The following is a 26,198-nucleotide window of genomic DNA, read 5'->3' on the forward strand; positions in this document are numbered from 1 at the left end:
AGTATTTGGTCAGGGCTTTACCTCAGTATTTCTAGGCCAAAACCAGGAGAGGAACAATCAGAGGAAAAGTAGAATAGAAACTTGTCACCGCTTCTTGATTTATCACCCAATCCTAGTTTTGGCTTAGGCCACTTTCACGTTTCAGCTTTTTGCTATCCGGCACGATGCGGCGAAATTTGTAAAAGCCGGATGCGGCTTTTTGCCCGTATACTTTCATTGTCGCCGCATTGCGCCGGATGGCAATGCTTTTGCCGGATTACGGCAAGAATTGCCGGTTTGGCGCCTGGAAAAAAGATTGCATGCAACGCCGGACCGGTTTTTCGCACTGCGCATGTCCGGAAGACCTTCTCTGCCAGGAATATATCCGGCAGAAAGAAGGATCCGGTGTCAGCGTTTGCGGCCGGATCCGGTAGTCCGATACTTCACCGCATCCTGCCGTATAAAGAAAACTGATGTCTGAAAGTAGCCTTACAAATACTAAGGTAAAATGCTGACCAAATACTCATAGTGTGACCATAGCCTAATCTTCACAGCCTAATTACTAACACATGAGTAGCAGCTGGCCAATGATGGACATATATCTGAGATGGAGCGGCCCTCGTTTCTTGTTGTTGAGCCAAGCGCTCATGTTAATCTTAGGGGTTTTGAATCAAACTGCTTTCCACCTACATAATCTTTAGTACGTGAAATACTAACGTGAGAACAGAGTTCCTACTAATCCTGAAGACTAAATGTCTTGAGACATTACAAAACAATTCCCCTGTATCTGCTCTACAGAGTTCATCTTGTGACCTGGAGACATTCAGTGAGTCATTTACACTGCATGATTGGGGCATATAGGACTTGGGTGGGGGTAACATTGAATGGTCCTTGTTGTTTAAGGACATGTAGTGTATTTTACCTCAGTATCTGTAAGCCAAAACCAGGAGTGGGTGATAAATACAGAAGTGGTGATGAGTTTCTATTATACTTTGATAGATTTTTTTTTTTTTTTTTCCCTCTCCTGGTTTTGGTTACAAATACCGATGTAACATACTCGCCAAATACTGAACGTGGCCTAATAGTAAGGGTATGTTCACACGTTGCAGGTTTTTTTTTTTAATGTAAATTTTAACCCCTTCACAACGTTGGGTTTTCTTGTTTTCTGCTTTCCTTCTTCCCGGAGCCATAACTTTTATTTTTTTGGTCAACATGGCCATGTGAAGGCTTGTTCATTGTGAGATAAGTTGTACTATTGTGGTAAAACCAACGTTGTTGTTAATAGTTTTATTGGAAAACTGGGGAGAAAATTATGCAAAGTGCAGTGGAATTGCAAAACAGTGTAATTCCACAACTTTTTATTTTGTTTTTCCTGGGGTAGCCTGGAGCATTAAAAGCTGCAATAGGTGAACCTTGTTGTAGGGTCCCATAATCCACTGGGGGGATTTGTGGAAGCTTTGATGTTGGTTTTTGTAAATCCACCCCCCCACCTCCACAGCCAGAAGGGGGCTTTGGATCCTTGCACCTCATCATGGGGGGATATACTATATAAAGTGGTTAAATGCAAGCAAAAATCGCACAAAATTGTCATGCTAGTTTCACACAGTGCTGCGCTTCATCAGGTTTGTAGCATTTTCTGTGGCTCGTTTCTGTATTTGTTAGTTTGAGTCTTTACATTTTTATGTGGAAATATAAAATGTTATACATGTATCTTTCCTTTTGTTGAACTTTGTCATTTTTACGACTTGGTCATAAATATCACGCTGCGAATAGCAAGACTGGCTTTTTTTTTTTTTTGAGTATTTGAGAAGCCCTGAAACATTTTACATCTCCCTTGATCAGCTTTAATAATGTAGAAGAAAATGTAAAGGCCCTGTCACACTAAGCGATATCGCTATAACGTCACTGGTTTTTGTGACGTTATAGCAATATCGCTATGTCTGATACTTACCTCTGACCGCTCCCCCGCTGGTTATCGCGCGAGAACGTCCTGGACCGGATCTCGTCGGCTTCCTGCTGTGCCGATGAGCGACGCGTGGGCGGGAGCACGTAAGGATTGCCTCGTCTGACAGGTAAGTAGCGACCCCCGACCCCTGCGATGTCATATCGCTGGTCGGGATCGCTGGTGCATCGCTAAGTGTGACAGTACCTTAAGGCTAAGGGCTCCTTCAGACGTCGTGCAAATTGGACCGCAATGCACGGACAGGCTGAAGCTCTCCTGACCCGTGTGTCCACCTCCTAATCATACATGAAGTTTTCAAGCTTGGGTTGGAAGCCCGCTGCCAGTCCATGCATTAGTGTCCGATCCTAGATCAATTTGCATGAATATCTGAATGAGCCTTCCAAGGAATCCTTCACATAAGGCATTTTTTTGTTGTTGTTGCAAACTTCCGTATAACGCCCACAGACTTGTGATATTTCAGCATGATCTATTGGGCTTCGTTCTTGCGATGAGTATGGTGCGTTTTTGATGTTGCAGTATTTTTGCACTTTCTATATTGGAGTGCTTGTTTTTTTCCATGCTTCTTCTGTCTGTTTTTGGGTATGTTTTGCATACGCTGCTTTGTTTTGGATTTTTTCTGGTATTTATCTTAAATGATATTTTGATACATTCATGTGCTGGTTACAGGCATTTTTAACTACAATTTTAGAGGTGAGAATCTGTATATAAAACTCTGCATATCTGCAAGAGAAACTGACATGTTACAGATTTTATAAACACACCGTACCATGGATCATTTTATACAGCGTCAAAAAAAATATAAAAAAGCACAAGGGGCAGGAGCTTTCTATAACGCCTATTCGCTTTGCTGGAACTGTTGGCTGTTGCATTTCTTAAACAGAGAAATATGCAGCATCAAAAATTTATTGTGGCTTGTGGGAACTTAAACTTAATCACCATGAAGCCCCGATCTTGGATGGTTGGAAATTATTGCAACTTCTACTAGTGATCAACCAACATACTCAGATAAGGTGTTATCTGAGCATGTTCGGGTGCTAACAGTGTCTTTGGAGTGCTCAAAAAACATGTTTGAGTCCCCGCAGCTGCATTTTTCACGGCTGTTTGACAGCCGAATCACATGCAGGGACTGTCTAACAATCAATCACGAGACATGCAGCTGCGGGGACACAAATTTATTTTTTAGCACAACAGAGACACTGTTAGCCCCTGAGCATACTCGGGTAACTCCTTATCCCAGCTCGCTCATCACTAAAGATAGGTTCACATCGTGTTAGTGCCATCCGTTTAACGTATGCGTTTAACGTATGCGCTAAAGCTGATGTCCTATTTGTCTTTTTTTGACCAATTGTGCTAACGCATGGTAGCAATAGAGGTCCGTTCGTTGTGTTAGACCTAATGCACCCCAAAACGCAGTAGACCGTGTTCGAAGGTGCGTCACGAAGTAACGTATCATCGCTAGTGCATGCCGATTTGGACATGCGTTAGGATGCATTGCCATAATGGATGCTAATAGGTGCGTTAACAGAACCGTTACATTGCGATAGTGCCGCGTAGTGACGGATCCGTTAAACGGATGGCATCTAACGCCATGTGAATCCAGCCTTACTTCTACTTCTCTCTTTTTCCAAGTAGCCCTGGAATCCTGAGAGTTGTACATGTGTGTATCCTAGCTCTGTGTGGGTTCACAGCACGCTGAACTTTTTTGTGCACGTGTTTCTTCATTGGTTCCTTGCTTCTAATTCACCTTTTCATAAGTTGCGATCTGCACCCCATGTTCTAATACAGGTGCAGTTATATAATATTTTGCTGTTGTCCTACAATATTTTATATATTCCTATAATATACTTATGAGTTATGACCTGTGGATTTGGAAGAAATGGGAATAAATCCGCGCTGCCAGTAGTACAAGATGTAGTCTGAGACAGGAGGTTTGAATGTGGTCTTTCTTAGTCAACGTGTTTCGCAGCACACATGCTTCTTCCTCAGGGCAAACCAGAGTGATAAAGGCACAGCTTACAACATGCAAGTATAACTAGACATTTTGAAAAAGGGGGCGCAAAAACGGCGCTCTAAAATCAAATGACCAATTTACAACTCCCAGCCAGTAAGTCACATCTGTATATCTGTTTTATGTCACTTGCATTTACCGCAAAGCAGTAGTTTCTATACAATTTTTTCCTTATTCATTTAAAGAGAACCTGTCAGCAGGATTGTGCACAGTAACCTACGTACAGTGTCAAGTCGGCGCCATTATACTGATTAAAATGATACCTTGGTTGATGAAATCCGTCTTTTGGTTGTTCTTTAATCTTTATTTTCAGTTTTGTGTTAATGATATGCTAGTGCCCTAAGGTGGGTTTCATGTATGTGGTGCTCTGGTTAGATATTTATAATGCAGACTGCTGACAAGTCACTAATCTTTTGGCTGGCTCCGAGCTGCTTGCGCAGGTGGTGCCATCTTGGAGGAGGAATTTTTTTTTTTTTTCTTCTCCAGTAAGATGCCGCTGGCGCATGCGCAGTAGTAGCTATCTGATCACAGCAGCTACTGTGCGGGCGCTACTTTCAAATTGATTTTTTTCCTCTATCTGAATAACCTGAAAAATTATTATTGGCACACAAAACATGCGATTTTTACTGCAGGACAGGTGCCACTGTAAATCAGCGCACCACATGTTATATAGAATTGCATGATATGTGCCTGTTTATGGGTGTCCAATATGGGCCACATCTTAGGTTCATATTACCTGTTTTTTGGGAGTGTCTGGGTCATTAGTTCTTTGTTTGTATTTTAAATGTTTTTAGCTTATTGTATCCCATATGAAATAAAGGTTTTTTTTTATTGTCTATTGGGATGTGCATACCATCATTAGCCTAGTCTTTCTCCCTTTTTTTTTTGCTTCTCTGCTCACAGGCTAGGTATTGCACTCCACTGGAGATTGAGATATGACAGTAGTGCACCCCTCCTTTTGCATTTCATAAACTAACATAACAATCTCCTCCACTACCATTCAGAGCTTACATACTATTTTTTTTTTTTTTTTTTCAATATGATGACATTGTAATGTGGTCGGATGATTTCAGAGGGCTGCGCCCCTTTAAAAAAAAAAAAAAAAAAAAGTCTATTCTCGCATGTTATAAGCTGTACCTTTTTTATCACTGTGCTTTGTCCTGAATAAGAAACGTGTCTCCTACAGCTATGTTCACGTTGCATTTTGCTGTAGGGGAGGTGCTTAAAGAAAGCAGATTTTATTTTTGCAGCAGCAGATTTTCATGCCAATACAGATTAGTGGCGGTTGTTTGAGTGTTCTGCACCAAAAACGCAGCAAAACCTGATGACGACATTTTTGCTGCCTTTTTGCACTTGCTCATTGTTTTCTATGGATGAAAAAGATGCTGCAAAACTATTGAAAGTGACATGCTGCAGTTTTTCAATTCAGTCAGAAAAAAATCAATATATGCATGAGATTTCTGAAGTTTCATAGCTTTTACTGCTACTGCAAAACACCGCTATTAACTTGCTTAAAGCAGCAAAAAATGCAATGTGTGAACATGGCCTTATACATCCTGTACTGTCAGCGCAATTTTATTCGATTCTCTTCCAAATCTACATGTTTCTTTTTGTGGGTCTGCAGCAGTCAATTTCTCTAGCTATTAGACTTTCACAACCCTTTAAGGTGAGCATGTTTGCTTTTTTATTTTTCCACTTTTACCTGGATAAGACCCTACTGAGCTCATGATCAAGTTTCTCCTATAATTGTAGCCTATGCAATGATTAAAATAAGTTTTGCAAAATCTTAATTTGCTTCTTGCAGAACTGAGTCTGACCTGAAAGCTGCAAATGTCAGATGTGAACGTTGCTTGACATTAGCTCTTTAGTATTTAGCCTGGATAACCCAGTTTATAGAGAATAATTAGGTCTACGTGAAAGTATCATGTGAGTTCATTCTGCATATATAGTTAGAATGTATTACCCGTTTCTTTCAAGGGATTATCATCTTAAGTGGGGAAGGAATGTATTCATATAATTAAATTTGAATTTTATGCGGTGCGATGGTTTTTTTTTTTTTTTTTTTTAACGCATCCTTTGCCTTTGGGGGGTTTTGTTAAAAATATTTCCTTAGCAAGATAAATCTGTCCCGATGGGACTCGAACAAGGTTAAAGCGACAGTGTATTTTTGACTTTGTATTCCGGCGAGATAACTAGTGCAATAGTTATTTCCCAGGATTCGCACCATCACAAGGGTCGTGGGAGTATAAAGCCGGCACACGGTGGTGATGTCAGTGCAGCAAGATAGACATGTCTGGTGTGTGGCCACAGAGAGGTTTGCAAAGGAATTGCCCAGAGCTGGGATGTGGCAAGGAGCACGCCAGTCTATAATTAGAGGCGAGAGGCTTTCTTCATTGGACCTGAACAACTGAGGATCCTCCCTAGGCGATAACCCTCCGAGCGCCTAGAACACTGCCTTCAGCGGATGAGAGATTCATCCCACATGTTGTCTGACAACACAAACAATCAATCTGCTCCCCAAGAAATCTATTAAATGTGACAAACGGACAGGAGAGAAGTCAAAGAGGAAACAACACTTTCCCTATAATGTATTTTGTATAGGCATTTGCCACATATGTGATTCTGCGTTGTGCACGTTGCCCTTTTCTCCTCTGCACAAAACTGCTACTATTAACAAAAAAACAACCCGAAACATTGCTGCAAAGAAATATCATGAATGCAGAAGAGTAGCAAAATCATTCCAGGCTGGGGTAATACTAATGCAACTTAATGGAAAAAAATATACCATATATATATATTTTTTTTTTAGAGCTTTTAGATCAATATTGGCATGATTTCAATTTTGTAAGCGCTGTGTTCTTCATTCTCTTGGAAGTGATCCTCCTAGGCAAAGTTCTGCTGCAGACTTCTATGTTGTCCTTGCCTGATATTGAAGGCACTCGGGTGTACAATATGGACCTATAGTTAATGTTTTTCACCAAACTTTCTGTAAGGGCTTGACTTGAGGAATTGAGATCACTTCCCAAGATTGACTCGAGAAGTGATCCTCCTAGGCAAAGTTCTGCTGTAGACTTCTATGATGTCCTTGCCTAATATTAAAGCGACTTGGGGATGCGGATCGCCCACCAGAGGAGTGGGGATACACTGTATCGGGCCGCTTCTTAAAGGGAAAGTGTCATGGCAGCAGTGACCCGGTCTGTGGCCCTGTGCGTCCAATTAAAGGGATATTTACAAGGGAATAAAGTTTATAAAGAAGAATTTTCGTGATGCCACCTATGGTATTTGGCCAGGGGACCAATGCTGCTATGCAGATCCTCTGGGATGGTGACAGGGCAGCAGAGATGGTTTAGCTCTCCACAGGTAGAGCTGTATCCCAGGGCAGCTTGGATGTACATGTTAAAGGTGAGGTTGGTGAACGTGGTGCAGGGCAGGTGAGGCAAGAATGATCAGTGGACACAGGTGAGGTGCAGTTTCCAAAGCTTTACTCACTGTTTTGGTGTGGAAATGCCTGCTTGGTGCAGTGTCCTCCAGGTGAGGGGTCCAGCAAACTCCCAGGTAGATCAGGATACACCTTTCCAGGACACCTTTCAGTATATGCCTCTCTTGGCCATCTCACTGTGCTTGCTTTTCACCTCTCTTGCCCAAAACCTCAGTCAGTGTCCCAAGCCAGCAGCCACAGACCTTGTCGGGTGATGTCCTCTGTGTCCCATTGCTCCCTTATGGCTGCCTTATAGGTGAAGAGAAGATAACACTGGCTGAAGCACCTACAGGTGCCCCTGCCTCCAGCTTGCTTGTGGAGTCTGATTTCTCCACTAGTCTCTGGGGCTCATACCCCACTGCTACCTGGTCCTGCCACCTGATGGCAGTCAGCGTGGATACGGGCCCCATGGGTGGACTCCTCACTACCTGTGTCCCAAGGACCCTTTCTGCCCTCCGGGGCTTCTATCTGTCTGTTTCCCTCCTTCTGCAGCTTCTCCTGACAGGGAGCTGCTTCACCACACGTCTCTCCACTTCCTTCCACTCTCTCAACTGTGCTGTATCGCTCTCTAAGCTCCTCCTATCTTCCTACTATCTCCACCACCTCCCAATACCCTTTACTACCAAGCCAGGGATGAGACCATCCTCCCGTAGGGTACGTCCAGGGTGCCCTGTTGCTATAGTGGGTGTTGGGTACAGGTCTTTGAGTCCACGGTGGTGCTCCCTCCTTACCTGAAAGTGGGGTACTACACCTCTGGGTGAGGTGCAGTACCTCTGTGGCAACTGAACCCTCAGGGATGCCACATACACCCCCCCCCCCCCCGTTAAACGCAGCACGTCCATGGGTTGGAACGGAGTAAAACAGGTATTAAAGGGACATATACGTTTTATGGATATGCATATCAACAGGTATAACAATCAAACGCAGCTTCTCTTTATGGGAGGCACTCTTTCTTTAACGTTGCATAACATTAGACAAGATATATATTAGTTTCTATATAAAACATATAAGCCTTTTTTTTTTTTTTTTTTTACAATTAAACATTTTAAGTGCGAGTAAACTTCTATCAATACTGAGGTAGTCTGCTTTTCTGTAGTGCAATCCCCCTCCGGGGTGTTCTTATGTCAAAAATGGAGGACCCGTCCCAAAACCCCCAACGTAGGCCTTGGGCCTGCTGCAAGGCATGGCTCGTCTCCTTCTGGGACCACATCTTCGGCTACGCCAAACGGGTTTTTTTTCATCTCTGGTATTGTAAGGGGGTGGCATTGCTATGGACCGTAGAGGCAAGCTGCCACTTTAAGAGACAGCAATCCCCTTGGTTAGAACAGTTGGGACATTCTGATCTTCCCTGCAGTATAGACTGTTTGTTTTTTTTTCTGCCAGCACTAGAGAGGGGAGGGGCTGCTTTTCTGCAGGAAGGAGACGTGCCTGAGCTGTGAAGGAAAGACTCTGTAAACTCTTCTGTGGAAAACAAGGTGGCTTTCCTGTGTTGCCGTGAGGAGCCACGGAGAAAATACAAGAAAGGAATCCACCGTTTCTAGGAGCGTCACTGTACCTGCACACAAGGAATATACCATGTTGCACAGAGCTTCCAGGAAAGTGTGCACCATCTTGCAAAGCTGCAGGGCCCCCCGGGATTGGACTGAGATACCAATGCTACTGTGATTGTTAACCCCTGCTGTGCACATGCTGGAGTTTAGGATGGGCTGCAATAGATGGAGCATGGCAGCCGTGTGGCCTGGTTAGCAAAGGCCAGATAGGTTATAGTTGGTGTAGCATCATACATGACTTTACTGTGTTGTCTTGCCAGTTGGATAAATACACTGAGCTATTATAGTTGGTGCTCCATGCTGTTTGACGGTCCAGCTAGAGAATATTATCCTTGTAAATTGTCTGTCATTGCATACCCCTGTTTCTGCATTTTCCTAAACACTGCACTTCTTGCCTGTAAGTAAATTAACCCTTTGTTTGAACCTCATCTTGTGTAACGTAGTCTCCCTGCATTGTGGTGGTCCCATGGCCATTGCTTCAGTTAGTTTAGGCAAGTGAGCTTTCACAGGTTACATGTAAAACCAAGAGGAAGCACCTTAAGATGCGCTAAGTACATAAAGGTAATGTTTTTGGACCCTTCACCGCTCATGATCACTCTCGGTACTACCGGGTTAACTTAACTCTTTAACTACAGTGGGGCAAAAAAGTATTTAGTCAGTCAGCAATAGTGCAAGTTCCACCACTTAAAAAGATGAGAGGCGTCTGTAATTTACATCATAGGTAGACCTCAACTATGGGAGACAAACTGAGAAAAAAAAATCCAGAAAATCACATTGTCTGTTTTTTTCATTTTATTTGCATATTATGGTGGAAAATAAGTATTTGGTCAGAAACAAGCAATCAAGATTTCTGGCTCTCACAGACCTGTAACTTCTTCTTTAAGAGTCTCCTCTTTCCTCCACTCATTACCTGTAGTAATGGCACCTGTTTAAACTGTTATCAGTATAAAAAGACACCTGTGCACACCCTCAAACAGTCTGACTCCAAACTCCACTATGGTGAAGACCAAAGAGCTGTCAAAGGACACCAGAAACAAAATTGTAGCCCTGCACCAGGCTGGGAAGACTGAATCTGCAATAGCCAACCAGCTTGGAGTGAAGAAATCAACTGTAGTAGCAGGGGTTAGTACAGCTCCCAGGGGTTCAGTTCTGGCAAACAATTCCGCTGGCACCTTCATGACATGGATGGCGTACCACCCTCTTTCTTCATAGTGCCGGGTGAAGGTCACTCGCTCTCCCGGGTAGAGATTATGGTCTGGATGTCCTTTCATTAAGTGGGGACTCCACATATTTCTGGATAACAGAGAATTCCAATGGCCTGCCGGGCTCTCTGATAAACCCCCAACCTTTGTCCAGGTTGAAGGTCACAACAGTACCCCAACTCAGTGGGTTCCTGCCCACCATTCTCATTTTACGTGCCTGGGCTTTAGCCTGCAGGTTCCTTTCCTCTAATGCTTCTCAGCAGGCCTGGTGCTCCCACTCCTCCTGTTCCAACTTCAGCACCTGCTGGCAGCAGAACCTCTCCTCCTCATCCATCGGGAACCCCATCAGATCTAACAACCTGTTCTCCCATGGGAACACTTCTTGTTTGCGGCGCATTACCGGGAGCGGGTGCTCAGGCTTTACCGGCTCTAGCAGCTCAACCCTAGGGTCTGTCATCCGGTCCCAAGCTATATCCAGCATCACCTGGCCGGGTTTAGGGGTTGGCAGTGGTTCTAGGGGTCACAGCAGGGTCTCCTGTTGTGAATTCTCTTTCTGGTCTCCCTCTAGTTATTACTGAAGGTAGTGGAGCTGGTCAAATTGACAGAGGGGTTGCGAGTTCTCTTTCTGGGCTCCCTTTGGTGGTTACTGGAGGGTAGTGGAGCTGATCTGATTGACAGAGGCTGGCCACCTGATAATGAGGATGACGATTGGAGATCTGGGGTTTCAGATTGGGATTTAAGACAGCTGACTTCCTCTATCCCTGCTGATGATTTTATCCTGTGCCTTCTGAGGTCTGATGTCTCCTGCTCTGTCCCTGCATGGTTCAGCTAAGTGGTTCATTTGCTATTCTGTTTGCATTTGATCTGGTTTTGTCTCTCTGCTTTGTGTGGTTCAGCCAGCTCCCGCTGGGGCTGTGCTAAATCACCACCCATGTTACTGCTTGTGCCAGTTTGTTTTGTCCCCTGTTGTATTGGTCTCTTTTTGCTTTGCTTTCAGAATATACCAGAGTGCTGATATAGTGGGGGCGTAGTCGTGCGACTTCAGTGTTTTTTGTGCATCAGACGTGTTGGACTTTTTGCAGGGTTTTTTGCGTGATTGCAGACAGTCTTTACTTTCCTGTCCTGTCTAGTCAGTGTGGGCCCCATCATTTGCTCATTCTATTTTCCTGCCTGAGTTTGTGTTTTCATCTTGTCTCACCGACAATGTTTGGGGTCTGCTCCAGGGCAGTTTAGATTTCCCCTTTCTTGCTTTAGGCTTAGTTAGCTCTCCGGCTGTGCCGTGGCGTCTAGGATCATCGTAGGTACGCTCCATGGCTACTGCTAGTTGTGTGGATAGGATCAGGGGTCTTCAATCTGCTTAGTTACCAACCTGTCTGGTTTTCTGTGGCTTAGCCTGGGCCTGCTATCCTCCTCGGTGACACATTCATAAGTCTCCTGTTCCCCAGGGGTAGCACCTGTACTTGCCCTTCCTGTATCGGTATTATCCGCTGCATATTCCAGGGTAGAGGGTGCTGGTGACGTGGACAACTGTGACCCGGTGACTCTCTCCAGCACCATCTCCTTCCAGCAGGCTATTGCGGCCAGCTGGGTGCACAAGAAGCGGCATGCCATCTCCTCCACTTCTCCTTTCAGGAGTGCCAGGTCAATAGCAGACAACCGGGTGGAGCCTCTATCTTCCTGGCCAGGGGAGCCTTCTGCTTCCACCCTGCAGGCCTCCGTTCACTGCTCGCCATGGTGTCCTCCTGGTGCTCACACTTCTCTTCTGCTGTTTCCCGCTGAAGGATCTTTCTTTGCTCACCTCTGTGGGCAGCGCCTTTTCCCTTTGCCAACATACCAGGCCAGAAGGCAGACTCCCCTGGCTGTCGGCCTCGTTTGGGTCACATAGTAATAGATGCAGGGGGACAGGCATGATTTTTCGCGCCCTGGTTCTGGTACCGCTCACGACGACACACCTCACTGCGCACCGTGTGGAACAGCAATGGCAGCCATCTTTAAAGTTCAACAAATTCACACTCTAGCACATTTCTTTAGGCGCATGGGACCCCTGTTAAAGGGTCGGTTCATCTTGTTCGTGACGCGAAAATGGATTACCTGCCAGAGCAGTGGGGATACTCAGTACTGGGCTGCTTCTTAAAGGGGAAGTGTCACTGCAGCGGTGACCCGGTCCGTGGCCCTGGGCGTCCAATTAAAGGGATCTTTTCAAGGGAATAAAGTTTATAAAGAAAATGTTCATGATGCCACCTGTGGTATTTGGCCAGGGGACCGACACTGCTATGCAGATCCTCTGGGATGGTGACAGGGCAGCAGAGATGGTTTAGCTCTCCACAGGGAGAGCTGTATCTCAGTGCAACGTGGATGTTATTGTTAAAGGTGAGGTTGGTGAAGGCGGTACAGGGCAGGTGACACAAGAATGATCAGAGGACACAGATGAGGTGCAGTTTCCAAAGCTTTACTCACTGTTCTTGTGTGCAGATGCCCGCTTGGCGCAGTGTCCTCAATGTGAGGGGTCCAGCAAACTTGCAGGATACACCTTTCCAGGACTCCTTTCAGTATATGCCTCACCTGGCCATCTCGCTGTGCTCCGATCTTCCTGCTATCTCCACCCACCTCCCAGCACCCTTGCTACCCAGCCAAGGATGAGACATCCTCCCGTAAGGTATGTCCAGGTTGCCCTGATGCTATAGTGTGTGTTGGGTGCAGGTGTTTGAGTCCAGGGTGGTGCTCCCTCCTTACCTGAGAGTGGGGTACCACACCTCTGGATGAGGTGAAGTACCTCTGTAGCGACTGAACACTCAGGAGCTCTGGGGATGACTTGGGGATGACTTCTCAAAGTGATCCTCCTAGGCAAAGTTTTGCTGCAGACTTCTATGTTGTCCTTGCCTAATATTGAAGATGCTCAGGTGTACAATAAGGACCTATTGCTGGTGTTTTCACCCAGCTTTCTGTAAGAACTTATTCACATGTCACGTGTTTCGCATGAGTCTAAAAACCAAGAGTGGAACTTGGAGAAAAAGGATAATCGGCAGATGGACACCTGTTCTGGGTTTTGGAGACTCTCCTGGTTTCAGCATAAATATACTGATGTGTGATTAAAGCCTTATGTGAAGTCTGCCTCAGGGCTATTTCCGACATTAGTGATCATCAGTCCAATCTCGGATTGCAATGCACAGACAGGTTGAGCGTCTTCTGACCCTAGCATGACGGCTTCATGTATTTGAGGATGACCCTCTCAGTTCAGGAAATGTGCAGTCAGTCTGTACATTGTGAGCAGAAATCAGACCGATGATCATCAAAGTCTTAAACCTTAGGGGCTCGTTCCGACAGTGCTTTCCCTTGTTTGCAACATTGTTGTCCAAGCTTTATCAAATGCTTTTTTTTTTTTTTTTTTTTCTCTCTTTAGCAGCTTCAATGTTTGGTCAGAGGGTCAGGCTTCATTTTTGTTATTTCCTGCATGGAAGCAAAGATGACTTTCTCCAAGCTTCTCATGTCATAGTCCGTGAAAACAGATGGCATCCAAGTACTATGTGTGATAAACAGAGCTAGGATAAGAGAAACTGATGTCTGAATGAGCCCTAAAGCAGCTTTCAGGGAAATAAAAAAGATGATCAGAGCATGAAGTACTATATCATGGTTGGGTGCATGCTACTTGGTGGACTTGGTTTCATTCATGCACCCAGCTGAAAATTCAAGAAAAAAAGCAGCAGACAGAAGAGGGCCCCTGTGCGAGAACAATATATGGGCACTTAGCAGTCTAGTTCACACTATTGTACAATTAAACCTGCTTTGGATGTAGAAGTGGTTGCACACATGGTGTGTCCACCTCCAAGAGGCAGCACTCAAAAGAACATTTCAAGCCTGTGCTCCGCACAGATTACTAGGAGGCACGAGACACCTAGTCCTTTAGTGATAATTTCCTGCTGATAAAACACTGATTTTATTGAAACCGTAACTCACAGCTGAATAAGTGACACATTGTTTTAATTGAGGTCTTCTGTACTATGTTGTGCTGCTCTTAAATAACATGGGGGCAGGGGGGGGGATTTGCTGACATATTAAGCACCTTTAGGGATAGGTCATCAATGTGGTCTTAAAAAGATTGGAGGCTGACTTGCAGTCCCGGCACTGACTACTACTGATTATACATTTGTTGCACATATCCATTCAATGTTTACATCTGTCCGCCATCAAAGTTAGGAACATCTAACTGGCGAGGGTTCCTGGTGTCAGATCTTACCAATTCTAATGATATTTATATTATGACCTGAGAACGGCTTTAAGAAAAGAGCAATGTGTGGGCCATGACTTTATTTTTTATGTGTGCATATGTATGTGTGTGTATGTATAAAATATATATAATATATATTCATATTCTCTGTCCAGCTACAGCAATGAAACTCATGGGTCTTTCCCACCTGGTAATCAAGTACCTGCGCGGACTGGATTAGGAGTAGATCCTTCAATAGGAGAACAAAAAGGAAATCCAGCAAGAACTCAGCAAGGACCGTGAAGAAGGCGGATTAGGCCGCCGAAACGTGTAGTCCCATTTGCGCTTATTTCTGCCATGCACTCTGGTTTCTGATCCTTGTGGGTCGTTTTTTACCTTGTTGAAGAAATAAAGAAAAGCATCATTTTACTCCAACCCTGGTCTGCTGAGTTCCTGCTGGATTTCCTTTTTGAGATATATATATTATATATTTTAGACATCTTGTACTATGTGCTGGATGTTTTTGAGATGTTCAAAAATTATGCATTTTTAGCAGCAGCTGCATCAGGAGACATTCCTACTTTGGGGAGTTTTTTGAGGCATTTTAAATTTCCCAAAACTATTTTGGAAGAGGTGCAGGTTTTTTTTTTTTTTTTTTGTCAAGCTCCAATATAAATCCAACCCCCCCCCCCAAAAAAAAAACAAACAAAAAAAAAACCTGTATGGACATATTTTTACTACTTTAGCTCTTTTTTTTTTTTTTTTTTTTTTTTTTTTCTATTTCTGGATCTTGGGGTGTTAACCCCCCCTCCAAAAAAAAAAAAAAAAAAAAAAATGTTTCAGACCTTATTGGGGTGTATTCACTGTTATTTTGCTTACTAAGGTTTCTGGAGTAGAAACTCCCCAAGTTTTTGAGGAGGACTTTGGAAAATTTACACTCCAGAAACTCCAAAAAAAAAACTGACCATAAGCTTATTATGACTTACCAAAGTTTTTACAGTGATTAGATCTGTTCACTCCTTCTTGTATCCCACTGGCTATTGTGTATTTTCATGAGTATTCTACAGCTTATGTGTTTTTATTTTACTTTTATTAAGAAAATGTCTGCCACTCGTTCTCCAATCGAACAAGACACCATACCTTTCTCTCCAGAGGATGGCAATACCTTCTCTGTGTGGTCTCCCATGATGCCCCTTCACAGCTCGACAGTTTGCGACAATGTCTTAGAAGCAAGCTCTGTCAAAACTCCATCAAAGGTGGTCACTGAGGAAAGCGTGCCGAGCAAGTTTCAAGCACTTAGTACAATGGTTTCTAAAGCATTTTTTCGTGGAAAATTGAAAGTAACAGAGGCTAGTCAGGTGTCTGAAACTGAAAAAGCTCTGACTTTCCAAAATGGAAAACCTTCATCTCAAAAAAGAAATCAAAGTTCTGATATTGATACAGAGTATCCCCTGTCAAGTAAGCAACGAAGATCAGAAGTACAGCCAAACTCTTCGGTGGATGGGTCAAAGCCAGGAAAAAGCAGACTACCTCTACTGAAAAAACATGCTGCTCCTCATCTCACGCAAGAAGGCAAGACTGGATACCCCAGTAGAAGCCTTTCCAGAGAGGTCAACCATGCTAGACCTTCCATGGGGTGTGTACCCTCCACAGAAGAAACCAATGTAAAAGATATGGAAAACATAGTTGTTCAAGGAACCCAATCTAGTGGGATGATGGACAAACTTGTTGTTCCTTGTTACAGTTCTGGGACAATGGATCACACTTCTCCTGCTAATTCCTGTGCTATGCCAAAAGCAAATCCACCATCTGCTAAGGAAGGACTTGCGTCCGTTGGGCGATCAGTAGAATCTGTCTCGGAGAATGCAGCAGTAATGGTGGCTGTACGTGTCAGACCTCTGAATGATCGGTAAGGATAACTGTTTATTTAGATTTTTAACACGTGGCCATCAAACTAACAAAATTTGTTGTGGGGGAATGTGGATGTTTAGTGCTGGAATGTAATCCTTCCATTTATAATCTTCTGTCAAAGATTGACCATGGCATTTAAATGGGTAAACGGGAGTGGCCTGAGCTCAGCAACAGTGACTGCTGTTGGCTGGATGTGTTGGCCACATAGCCAACTCCTGAACCCACACCTGAAATGGGACATACTGGTGCATCCTATTTCGGGAAAAGTTTTAAAATGTCTTGTTTGTGCAAAAATATATCTAAACTGCATTTTTTTTTCTTTTTTTATCTTTCTTTCTGCAGAGAAATATCAAGCGGGCATAGAAGCGTGATGTCTGTTACTGGACAAAATATATTTGTTAATCATCCCAACAGCAATCAAAGGTTTTGCTTCCAGTATGACTTCTGCTTTTCATTTCCACAACCTGGAGATACCGAACGCTGTACTCAGGAGGAGGTTTATAAACAAGTAGCCCAGCCTCTGCTGGCCAGGGTCTTCCAAGGGTACAATGCATGCCTGTTTGCCTATGGTCAAACCGGCTCTGGAAAGTCTTACACGTAAGTGGAGGCACCATTTTAAAAATGTCATATCAGTATTTAATCTTGCCTATTGCATTAATTGTAATTTATTCAAATGTCATCTCTTCCTTCTCTTTATCTTTGGAGCATGCCATAGTTTTTCACCCAAGAGAAATTCACCTAAAATAATGAAAAACTTGTAAGTAGAGATGAGCGAATTTGCCTTTTTTCGGGTCGAGTTGGGTTTCATGAAATCCGACTTTCTAAAAAGTCGGGTCGAACAAAATCTGCCGACTATAGGGAAAAGTCGGAGGTCTGACTGAAACACGAATCCCAATGCAAGTCAATGGGGAAGCAAAGTTGGCAGGGAGTTGAGGCCAGTAAACACACCTACAGTGCCCATTTCAATGCCAACGACATCAATTCTTATTACTTAAGCTGGGCAACCTTAATTTACTTTATAATAATAATTGTGCATTGAAAACTGGGGGTTATTTGGCAAAAGTTGTGGGGGGGGGGGTAGGGCTGGCGCAGGTTTTCGTGTGCCCTGGGCCAAAGAGTGTCAGTGCCCCCTTTTAACACATATCACAATTCATAATGCTCCGATAAGGCACAGAAATATAGGTATAGTACAATGAAAAATACTTCACTGCTTACATGACATGACTGATATCTATTTTAAAGTCTACCATAGCTCAAAAAACGGACAGTATATTGCTCTATACAGTATTATGGTCACCACCTAGTGCGCCATACAGAATGAGCCCCCATATATTTCTCCATACAGAATAATTGGTCCCATATAATGTTCCTTACAGTATATGATGAGCTCCACATAATGCTACAGTATATGTTGGTCCCCATGGATGATGCTCCACTGTCTTATGGGCCCAAATAATGCTCCATAGAGTCCATATAATGGGCCCCATTTCTAATGCTCCAGTGTATAATGGGCCCCGTAAATGCTGCTCCAGTGTCTGATGTCCCCCATTTGGAATGCTTCAGTATATGATGGGCCAAATGGATGATGCTCCATTGTATGATGGGCTCCATATATCATTCTCCAGTGTATATTGCTCCCCAAAAAATGCTCCCAACAGTTAAAAAAAAAAAAATTAAATACCTCCCCTTGCTGGGCACTGCTTTACTCTGGACTCCTCAGCATTGCCATTTTAAAGCTCTCTGCACTTGTACTGTTTCGGTAGAGGGCATACAGACGTGATGTTATCACGCCCTGTAACCTGAATGTCACTGTCAGGAAAGGCGGAAGACGTCACGGCAGTGGAGCAGGGAGAGGTAAGTATTGCAAGTGCTGTGGCCCTGAGCAAGCATGGGGGGGCCCACTCGTGGGTGACTGCACTGGCACAGGGCTCCTCATAGTACGACGGTATGTCTGACGGCGAGTGGGCCCTCCCACCGTCAGAGATACTCTTGCGTACTATGAGGGGCCTTCTGCCACTGCCGTCGCCCACAAGTAGGACTCCCCACCTGCTCAGGGAACCTGCATTTTCATCTGCACCTTCCTCTGTGTCACCGTGTAAGGTGGTATATTATGCAGGAAGGGGCACCAGAGTTTCATCAGTGTCACATTCTGGCTCTGTAGAGTGCGAGGGGAATATAGTGCTGTGGGTCAATGTACCAGCAGAATCATCTAGCAGTGGCTGTGTATCAGTGCACACCATCTCCGATTCATGTTGGACTGGGGAATTCAGAATTTCACTTGATAACACAGGCATGGCCTGTGAAAAGAGCTCCATGGAGTAATCTGAAGTGTGGGCTGCCGCATCCTTCACTTATAGTAGGGGAGAAGGAGACAAGGAAAGGGGTGGTTCCTGACCAGAAGCCTGCACTGACGACTGTGCTTGCAGTTTTTGTAACTTCAGAAGAGGAGGCAATAGAGCTGGAGGCTTTCGGCAATGTAAGCCAAAACCTGTTCCTGATGCTCCGGCTTTAAAAGCAGTTTACCTACTCCCAGAAAAGGGAACCTTAAAGGCCTTCTTGTGCCAGCTGATGACGCAGGCTTAACACCTCCTGCCTTAGCTGCTATTGTGCTTTTGGCAATACCAGCAGATGCACCACCACCATCATTACCAGCTGCCCCCCCCACGTCCACGGCCTCTTCCACCATACGTAATAATTTTTGTGAAAATGGACCAAAAATACCAGCAGATATATGGTACTGTTTCAGAAGCGGACAGCTCTATACAGTCTAGGGATAATTGCAAATCTCCATATATATTTCATTAGTCAGACACAGATGGTCACAGGCTCAGTATGGATTATTAGACAATAATATAAAAATCTGCAAAGAGTACAGTATCACTAGATACAAGGTATATATAGTATAGTTTAAACATACTGAATCTCTGTATACATTTCAGGAGGCAAACAGACGCTCTCAGGCCCAGTATGGATCCGACAACAATATCGAAAGTTGAGAAAGGGTACTATGGGGCCCCTGAGGGTACGGTCACCACAGAGGTACTGCACCTCATGCAAAGGTGTGGTATTCCACCCTCAGGTAAGGAGGGATCACCACTTAGGACTCCTAACCCTGTACTCAACACACACACACACTAGTTAGTCAGTGCTTTCTGGGTGTACCCGACGGGAGGATGGCCTCATCCCAGACTGACTAGGAAAGGGTGTTGGGGGTTAGTGTGGAAGGTAGGTACAGTGGGAGGAGCTTAGGTAGTGGAGTGATTGTGAATCAGAGAGCAAGCTGACAGTTGATTGGTGGAGCTAGTCTGAGGTAAATGGATCTTTCTAGAGTTGTCAGTCGGTGACAGGACAGAGTAAGAGCAGGATTGCTGTGAGAGGGCTGAGGGTCAGAGAAGAGAGAAATATCTTGTCCTTGTGGCACGGGAAGTGCATTAAGCCACCTGTGAAGCCCGTTTCTGGAGAAGGAAGGACCAGGCCTTGTTGGGGAAGGTGGCTTCTGAAGGTAGTGGAGAAATACAGGGCTCGGCTAGAAAGACGGAGGCTGAGGTAACTTTAAGTGCCTCAGTCGCAGCCGCATTCAATAGTCAAAAAGGCAGCAGTTGGCATAAAGGACCCCGGAGCCTGACCCACGTCGCCCGGTGTGATCCGTGGCCGCCGGCTTGGGACACTGTTTGCGAAGGCGCACAGCAGTAAGGAAGGGAGAGATCAGCCCAGAGACATGGCCTAGAAAGGATACACAAGGAGAAGTTTTGAACAGGTGTTCCTGATCTACCTTGGAGTTTGCCGGACCCCTCCCTCGGATGACACAGCACCAATCGGTTCATCTTGTGCACAAAACTTTAGAGGAAAAACTCAGAAACTGCACCCAACTGTGTCCTTGGTGGCTTCTACAACTCGCCTGCTACATACGCTGCACTCACCATCACCGTCAATGGCTCACAAACACCATCTCAACTGCCCTGGGATACAGGTCTGCCTGTCGAGAGCTTCATCATCTTGGCTGCTTTAACACCGGCCCAGAGGATCTGCATTGCAGCGTCAGCTACCCTAGCCGAGTACCACGGGTGGTGTCACGATCCCCCTTTTCCAAATTAATTCATACCATCTTCCCCCTCATCTGGACTGTCATCTATTGGACACCCAGGGCCACGGACCGGGTGCCAATCACCACCGTGACATACTTCCCCCTTAAAAGAGCCTGAAAGGCCCGGTTCTGAGTAACCCCTGGCCCTGCGTGGCGTTTCATTTTAACACCAGATAACAGGGATATATTGTATAGTTTCAACAATATAAATCTACGTATAGATTTGAGGAGGCAGACCCAGATGCTGTCATGGCCAGTATGGATTTGACTACAATCTAAAAAGTCGAAAAAGGGTACAGTATCACCAGATCCAAGGTGTGTATATATATATATATATATATATATATATATATATATATATATATATATATATATATATATATATATATATATATATATTATAGTTTAAACATTCAAAATCTCCGTATTTATTTCCGGAGGCAGACACAGACGCTCTGAGGCCCAGTGTGGATTGCACAATATAAAAAACAGTAAAAGGGAATGGATCCCAAGCGTACTGCTGTATACAGTGTTGGGGTCATTTGGCGATCTACATATATATTTCAAGAGTAACACCCAGCCTCTCGCAGGCTCAGTATGGATTACACAAGAATATAAAAACTTGTAAAAGGGTAATGTTTTACAATCGTTCAGCTGCATACAGTGTTGGTGTCATTTTAAATCTCCTTATATTTTACCAGAGTAAGACACACACTCTCACAGGCTCAGTATGGATTACACCCGAATATAAAAATGAGAAAAAGGGAAATGTATTCGAAACATACACCAGTATACAGTGTTGGAGTACTTTGAAATCTTCGCTTATATTTCAGTGTCAGTCTGCCAGTCCAGACTCTCCGCTAGAGGAAGTTAGATGGATAAAAGTACAGACGTAAAGTCGAGTGATTTTAGATGTTTTTGAATTAGTTATCACGGCAACACCTCCCGGGAGAATTTGCAGAGGCGATGCTGACCCTCAATAACTTTAACTGTAGACAGCTAAAACGCAAATTAGTGAAGAAATGGTTGCTGTATCGCAGTAGCGTCGATCCCATCACAGTAACTTGTCTCCATCAAATTGTGATCACAGGGAGAGCTGTAGACATGGTCCTCACTGCCTATCATGATCTGTCTGGTCACTTTGGAGTGGAAAACACACAAGCCACAGGCCGTAGGGGATTCTATTGGATTGCCATGAGAAGGAGACATTGATAAATGGTGGCAGGAATGTCACACGTCTGACTATGAAAAATGTGAAAGGTGATCATAAAGCACCACTGCATCCGATTGGGAGTTGACGTCCATTACAAATGGTAGCCATTGGTAATCTGAAGGTAGAGGCCAGCAGCACAGGACATAGCTACATCTTAACAATCATCGATCAGTACACCAAATTTGTAGTGGCCGTTCCTGTGACGGATTTAACTGGCCAGACTACACAGCGGTGGAGCATGGAGAGGTAAGTATTGCAAGTGCTGTGTCCCTGAGCAAGCAAGGGGGACCCACTTGTGGGCGCTGGTACTGGCACAGGGCCCCTCATAGTATGCCAGTGTGTCTGACGGCGAGTGGTCCCCCCCACTGTCAGACACTTTATTGTACTATGAGAGGCCCTGTGCCAGTCCCGTCGCCCAAAGGGTGGGGCCACACACCTGTTCAGGGCAACAGCACTTGCCCGGGTGTGGCAGGTGTTGGGCCTGGGGTGGGGGGGCAGCCCATTTCGGGTGGTTTAAAAAATGGCATATGTTGATGTGTAGGCTGGACTTTCAGCTGCTGCAAATGGAGGAATTGGCGAAGTCAGAGGAAGTGAAGGACAAAAGCAAGCCTTTTTTCTGGCAACCTATGTGTTATCAGGGGAGGGTGGGACAAAATCTTTTGAAACCCATGCATGGTTCATTTTAATGAGGGTTAGATCATCAACATTTTGGGTCGACAGATGGGTCCTTTTTTCTGTCAGGATTGATCTAGCAGCACTGAAGACTCTTTCAGATAACACACTAGCAGCAGGGCAAGCGAGCTTCTGTAAGGCATATTGTGCCAATTCAGGCCATGTGTCCAGTTTTGAGGCCCAATAATCAAAGGGGAATGACCTGTGAGGGAGAACCTCGATATGGGAGAAGTAGTTTGTAACCATAGTTAACAACTGCTGTCTCCTGTCACTTGCAATCGATTCTGTATTGGCTGTCGTGTGCGCGGGACTTGAGAAATCAGACCACAACATGGTCAGGAAACCCCTGTCTCCAACGCCAGTTTGGCTGTGTGCACCACGAACACCTCTTCCATTTTGCCCACTAGGGCTCGTGGGAGAACCAGCTCCGCTGCTGTGTGCTGGGAATGCCTCAAACAACCTGTTTACCAGAGTTGCTTGTTTGTTAGCCAATGTTGGCTCTAGGTTCTCCTGTGGCATGATGTTGTGTACTTTGCCTTTATAGCGTGGATTGAGGATGCTGGCCAACCAGTAATCGTCATCCCTCATCATTTTAGCAATCCAGGGGTCCCTTTTTAGGATCCGCAAGGCATAGGCCCACATGTGTCAATGCTGCACTGCCAGTGGTGTGTGGAGGAGCACTTTCTGGCAAATCCACATCCCTCCAGTCACGCACAAACCCTGTACCTGACCTTGGCACGCCCACATGTTCTCTTGCCCCCTAAGAAGCATCCTCCTCCCCAAAATAATCATCCCCCTCCTCCTCCTCCTCCTCTTCCTCTTCTTCCTCCACCTCGTCCACTCCAGTTCACTGACCAGACAATGGCTGACTGTCATCAAGGCTTCCCTCCTCCTCCTGTTGCTCCTCAGCTGCAGACACCTGATCCTTGATGTGCATCAGTTTGTATGACCAGACGCATAAGTGGTATGCTCATGCTTATGATGGCGTTGTCTGCACTTACCAGCCGTGTGCATTCCTCAAAACACTGAAGGACTTTACAGAGGTCTTTCAGCTTTGACCACTGCACACCCGACAATTCCATGTCTGCCCTCAAACTGCCTGCCCGTGTATCCTCCCACAAATGCATTACAGCCTGCCTCTGTTCGCACAGCCCCTCAACCATGTGCATGGTGGAGTTCCATCTTGTAGCAACGTCTATGATTAGGCGGTGCTTGGGGAGGTTGAGTGATCGCTGCAGCTTCTGCATACGACTGGAGTGGACGTTTGAGCGACGGATGTGTGAGCAGTCTTCGCACCTTATGGAGCAGGGATGTTAACTCCGGATAATTATTTAGGAAGCACTGCACCACCAGGTTCAAGGTGTGCGCCAGGCAAGGTATGTGTGTGAGTTTTGAAAGGGCTATGGCTGCCACAAAATTCCACCCATTATCACTGACTACCTTGCCTGGCTCAAGATGTAGAGTGCCCAGCCATGACTCAAGTTTGTCGATGCAAGTAGTCGGCCAGTACCTCCGCTGTGTGTCTGTTGTCGACCAAAGACATCATTTTTAAAACAGCCAGCTGCTGCCGCTTACCACTAGCTGTTCAATATTGGGACACCTCGTGTGCAACACTGACAGATGTGGATGGAGTGCTCATGCGACTGCGCTCTGTCGGCGAGCTTTTGCTTCTGGAGGAGGAGGAGGGTCGAACACCTACAGACAACTGTGTTTCCTATACCGCGGGCTAGGCAGCACTGTGCCGCCGCTGTCCCCTGTGGAGCCTGCATCCACCACATTAACCCAGTGCACAGTGATGGACACGTAACGGCCCTTGCCATGCCTACTGGTCCATGCATCTGTTGTGAGGTGCACCTTTCCACTCACTGATTGTTTTAGTGCATGGATAATGCGGTCTTTCACATGCCAGTGGAGGGCAGGGGATGGCTTTTCAAGAAAAGTGCCGACTGGGTAGGTCATGAGCTCTCGAAAAGCTTTGTTTTCTACCAAACGGAAGGGCATCATCTCTAATGATATCAGTTTGGCAATGTAGGAATTCAAAGCCAGTGTACGTGGATGAGAGGATGAGTACTTTGTTGTCCTACTGAGAGTGTCTGGTAGGGTGAGCTGGACTTGAGCACTGCATATGGGGGAACTAGCATTGGACATGATGGACTGAGAAAGGGTTGGTGATGGTGAGGGTGTTGATGGCATAGATTCAGTGTTTCCTCGTGAAAATATTGTGATTGCCTGATTGACTGGTTTGGCCTAGCGATGACACCTCAACATTTCTTGATGGTCGTGTGCTTAGCAGTGGCCTTACAGTGGGGGAAGCGATGGAGCATTGCTGGCTAACTTCAGTCGGAGCAGGTGCACATGTGCTACCTGACCTTTTGTAGTCTGTCCACGCTTGCAAGTGCATGTTGGTTAAATGTCTAAGCATGCAACTGGTATTCAAATTTCTCAGATTTTTCCCTCTGCTAAAGGTCCTTCGGCACTTCCTACAGATAACCTTTGCGTTATCAGTAGGATTTTGTTCAGAATAGTGCCACACTGCACTCGTCCTACTATGGTACAAATTTTCAGGGCTTGCACGCTGTGCTAATTTGATCGTCTAGCCAAGCTGTCCTGCAACTTTTAGTTTTCTTGCCAAGTTTTTGGACAGCTACAGGCCTGCCGGATAACAGCTGCTGTGATGACTATGCCTGCTGCGGATCCTTCTCCTGTTCTGACCTATTGTCACCAGCATCCTCTCCCCCCCCCCCCCCCCCCCCAATGGATGCCAATCCGGGTCAATAACTGGGTCATCCATGACCTTGTCTTCAATGTCATCTGCACCTTCCTCTGTCACCATGTAAGGTGGTATAGTATGTGGGAAGGGGCACCTGAGTTTCATCAGGGTCTGATTCGGGCTCAGTAGACTGCGAGGGCAATGTAGTGCTGTGGGTGAATGTACCAGCAGATTCATCTAGCAGTGGCTGTGCATCAGTGCACTCCATGTCAGATTCATCTTGGACTGGGGAACTCTGGATTTGACTGGATAACCCAGGCATGGTATGTGATAAGAGCTCCACTGAGTAATCAGAAGTGTGTGCTGCAGCATCCTTCACTTTTGGTGTGGGTGAAGGACATAAGGAAAGGTGTTGAGTCAGGACCAGAGGCCTGCACTGACGACTCTGTGCTTGCAGTTTTTGTAACTTCAGAAGAGGAGGCAATAGAGCTGGAGGCTGTTTCGGCAATGTAAGCCAAAACCTGTTCCTGATGCTCCGGCTTTAAAAGCGGTTTACCTACTCCCAGAAAAGGAAACCTTAAAGGCCTTCTTGTGCCAGATGATGACGCAGGCTCAACACCTCCTGCCTTAGCTGCTATTGTGCTTTAGGCAATACCAGCAGATGCACCACCACCATCAGTACCAGCTGCGCCCCCCCCGCCCACATCCGCGGCCTCTTCCACAAGACTTCATCATGTTTGGGGAAAATGTACCAAAAATACCAGCAGAGAAATGGTACTGTATGAGGAGCGTACAGCTGTGTAAGGTGTAAGTAAAAAGTGAAATCTCCGTATATATTTTGGGAGTCACAGATGCTCACCCAGTATGTATTTGACCGTAATCCAACAAGCAGATATACGGTACTGTATCAGAAGTGTACAGCTGTATACGTTGTTGGTGAAAATGTCAATCTCAGTATATGTCTTTACGGTGTGTCACATACATACGCTGACTCTGTGTAGATGTGCACTGACCGTAATAAGAACACCAGATATCCGATACTGTTTGATAATCGGACAGCAGTCAATACGGTGTATGGAGAAATGGAAATGTCCGTAAATGTATTTACGAAGTGACACACACACGCTGACTCTGTGGAGATGTGACCGTAATAAAAACAGCAGATATGTGATACTGTTTGAGTATCGGACACCTCTATACGGTGTATGTATGGAAAAATGTGTA

The 26,198-nt window shown here is 45.2% G+C and overlaps 1 protein-coding gene across 2 annotated transcripts in view; it reads left to right on the forward strand.

The window, feature by feature from the left end:
- Positions 1 to 598: 598 nt before the first annotated feature.
- The window catches only part of LOC141101581 (kinesin-like protein KIF14), a 303,968-nt gene continuing 278,368 nt past the window's right edge, over positions 599 to 26,198 (forward strand). Inside the window, exons 1-3 of one of the 2 annotated variants that reach the window (XM_073590711.1) lie at positions 599 to 805; positions 15,482 to 16,293; positions 16,638 to 16,892. In XM_073590711.1, coding sequence (XP_073446812.1) covers positions 15,485 to 16,293; positions 16,638 to 16,892 — 1,064 coding nt within the window. In that variant the 5' untranslated portion in view covers positions 599 to 805; positions 15,482 to 15,484. Of the gene's footprint in view, positions 806 to 1,553; positions 1,602 to 15,481; positions 16,294 to 16,637; positions 16,893 to 26,198 lie in introns of those variants that run through there. The other variant, XM_073590710.1, reaches the window with a different exon arrangement.

Source organism: Dendrobates tinctorius, unplaced genomic scaffold (genome assembly GCF_039654945.1).
Source record: "Dendrobates tinctorius isolate UK_male_01 unplaced genomic scaffold, ASM3965494v1 ptg000120l, whole genome shotgun sequence".
Classification (NCBI taxonomy): Eukaryota; Metazoa; Chordata; class Amphibia; order Anura; family Dendrobatidae; genus Dendrobates; species Dendrobates tinctorius.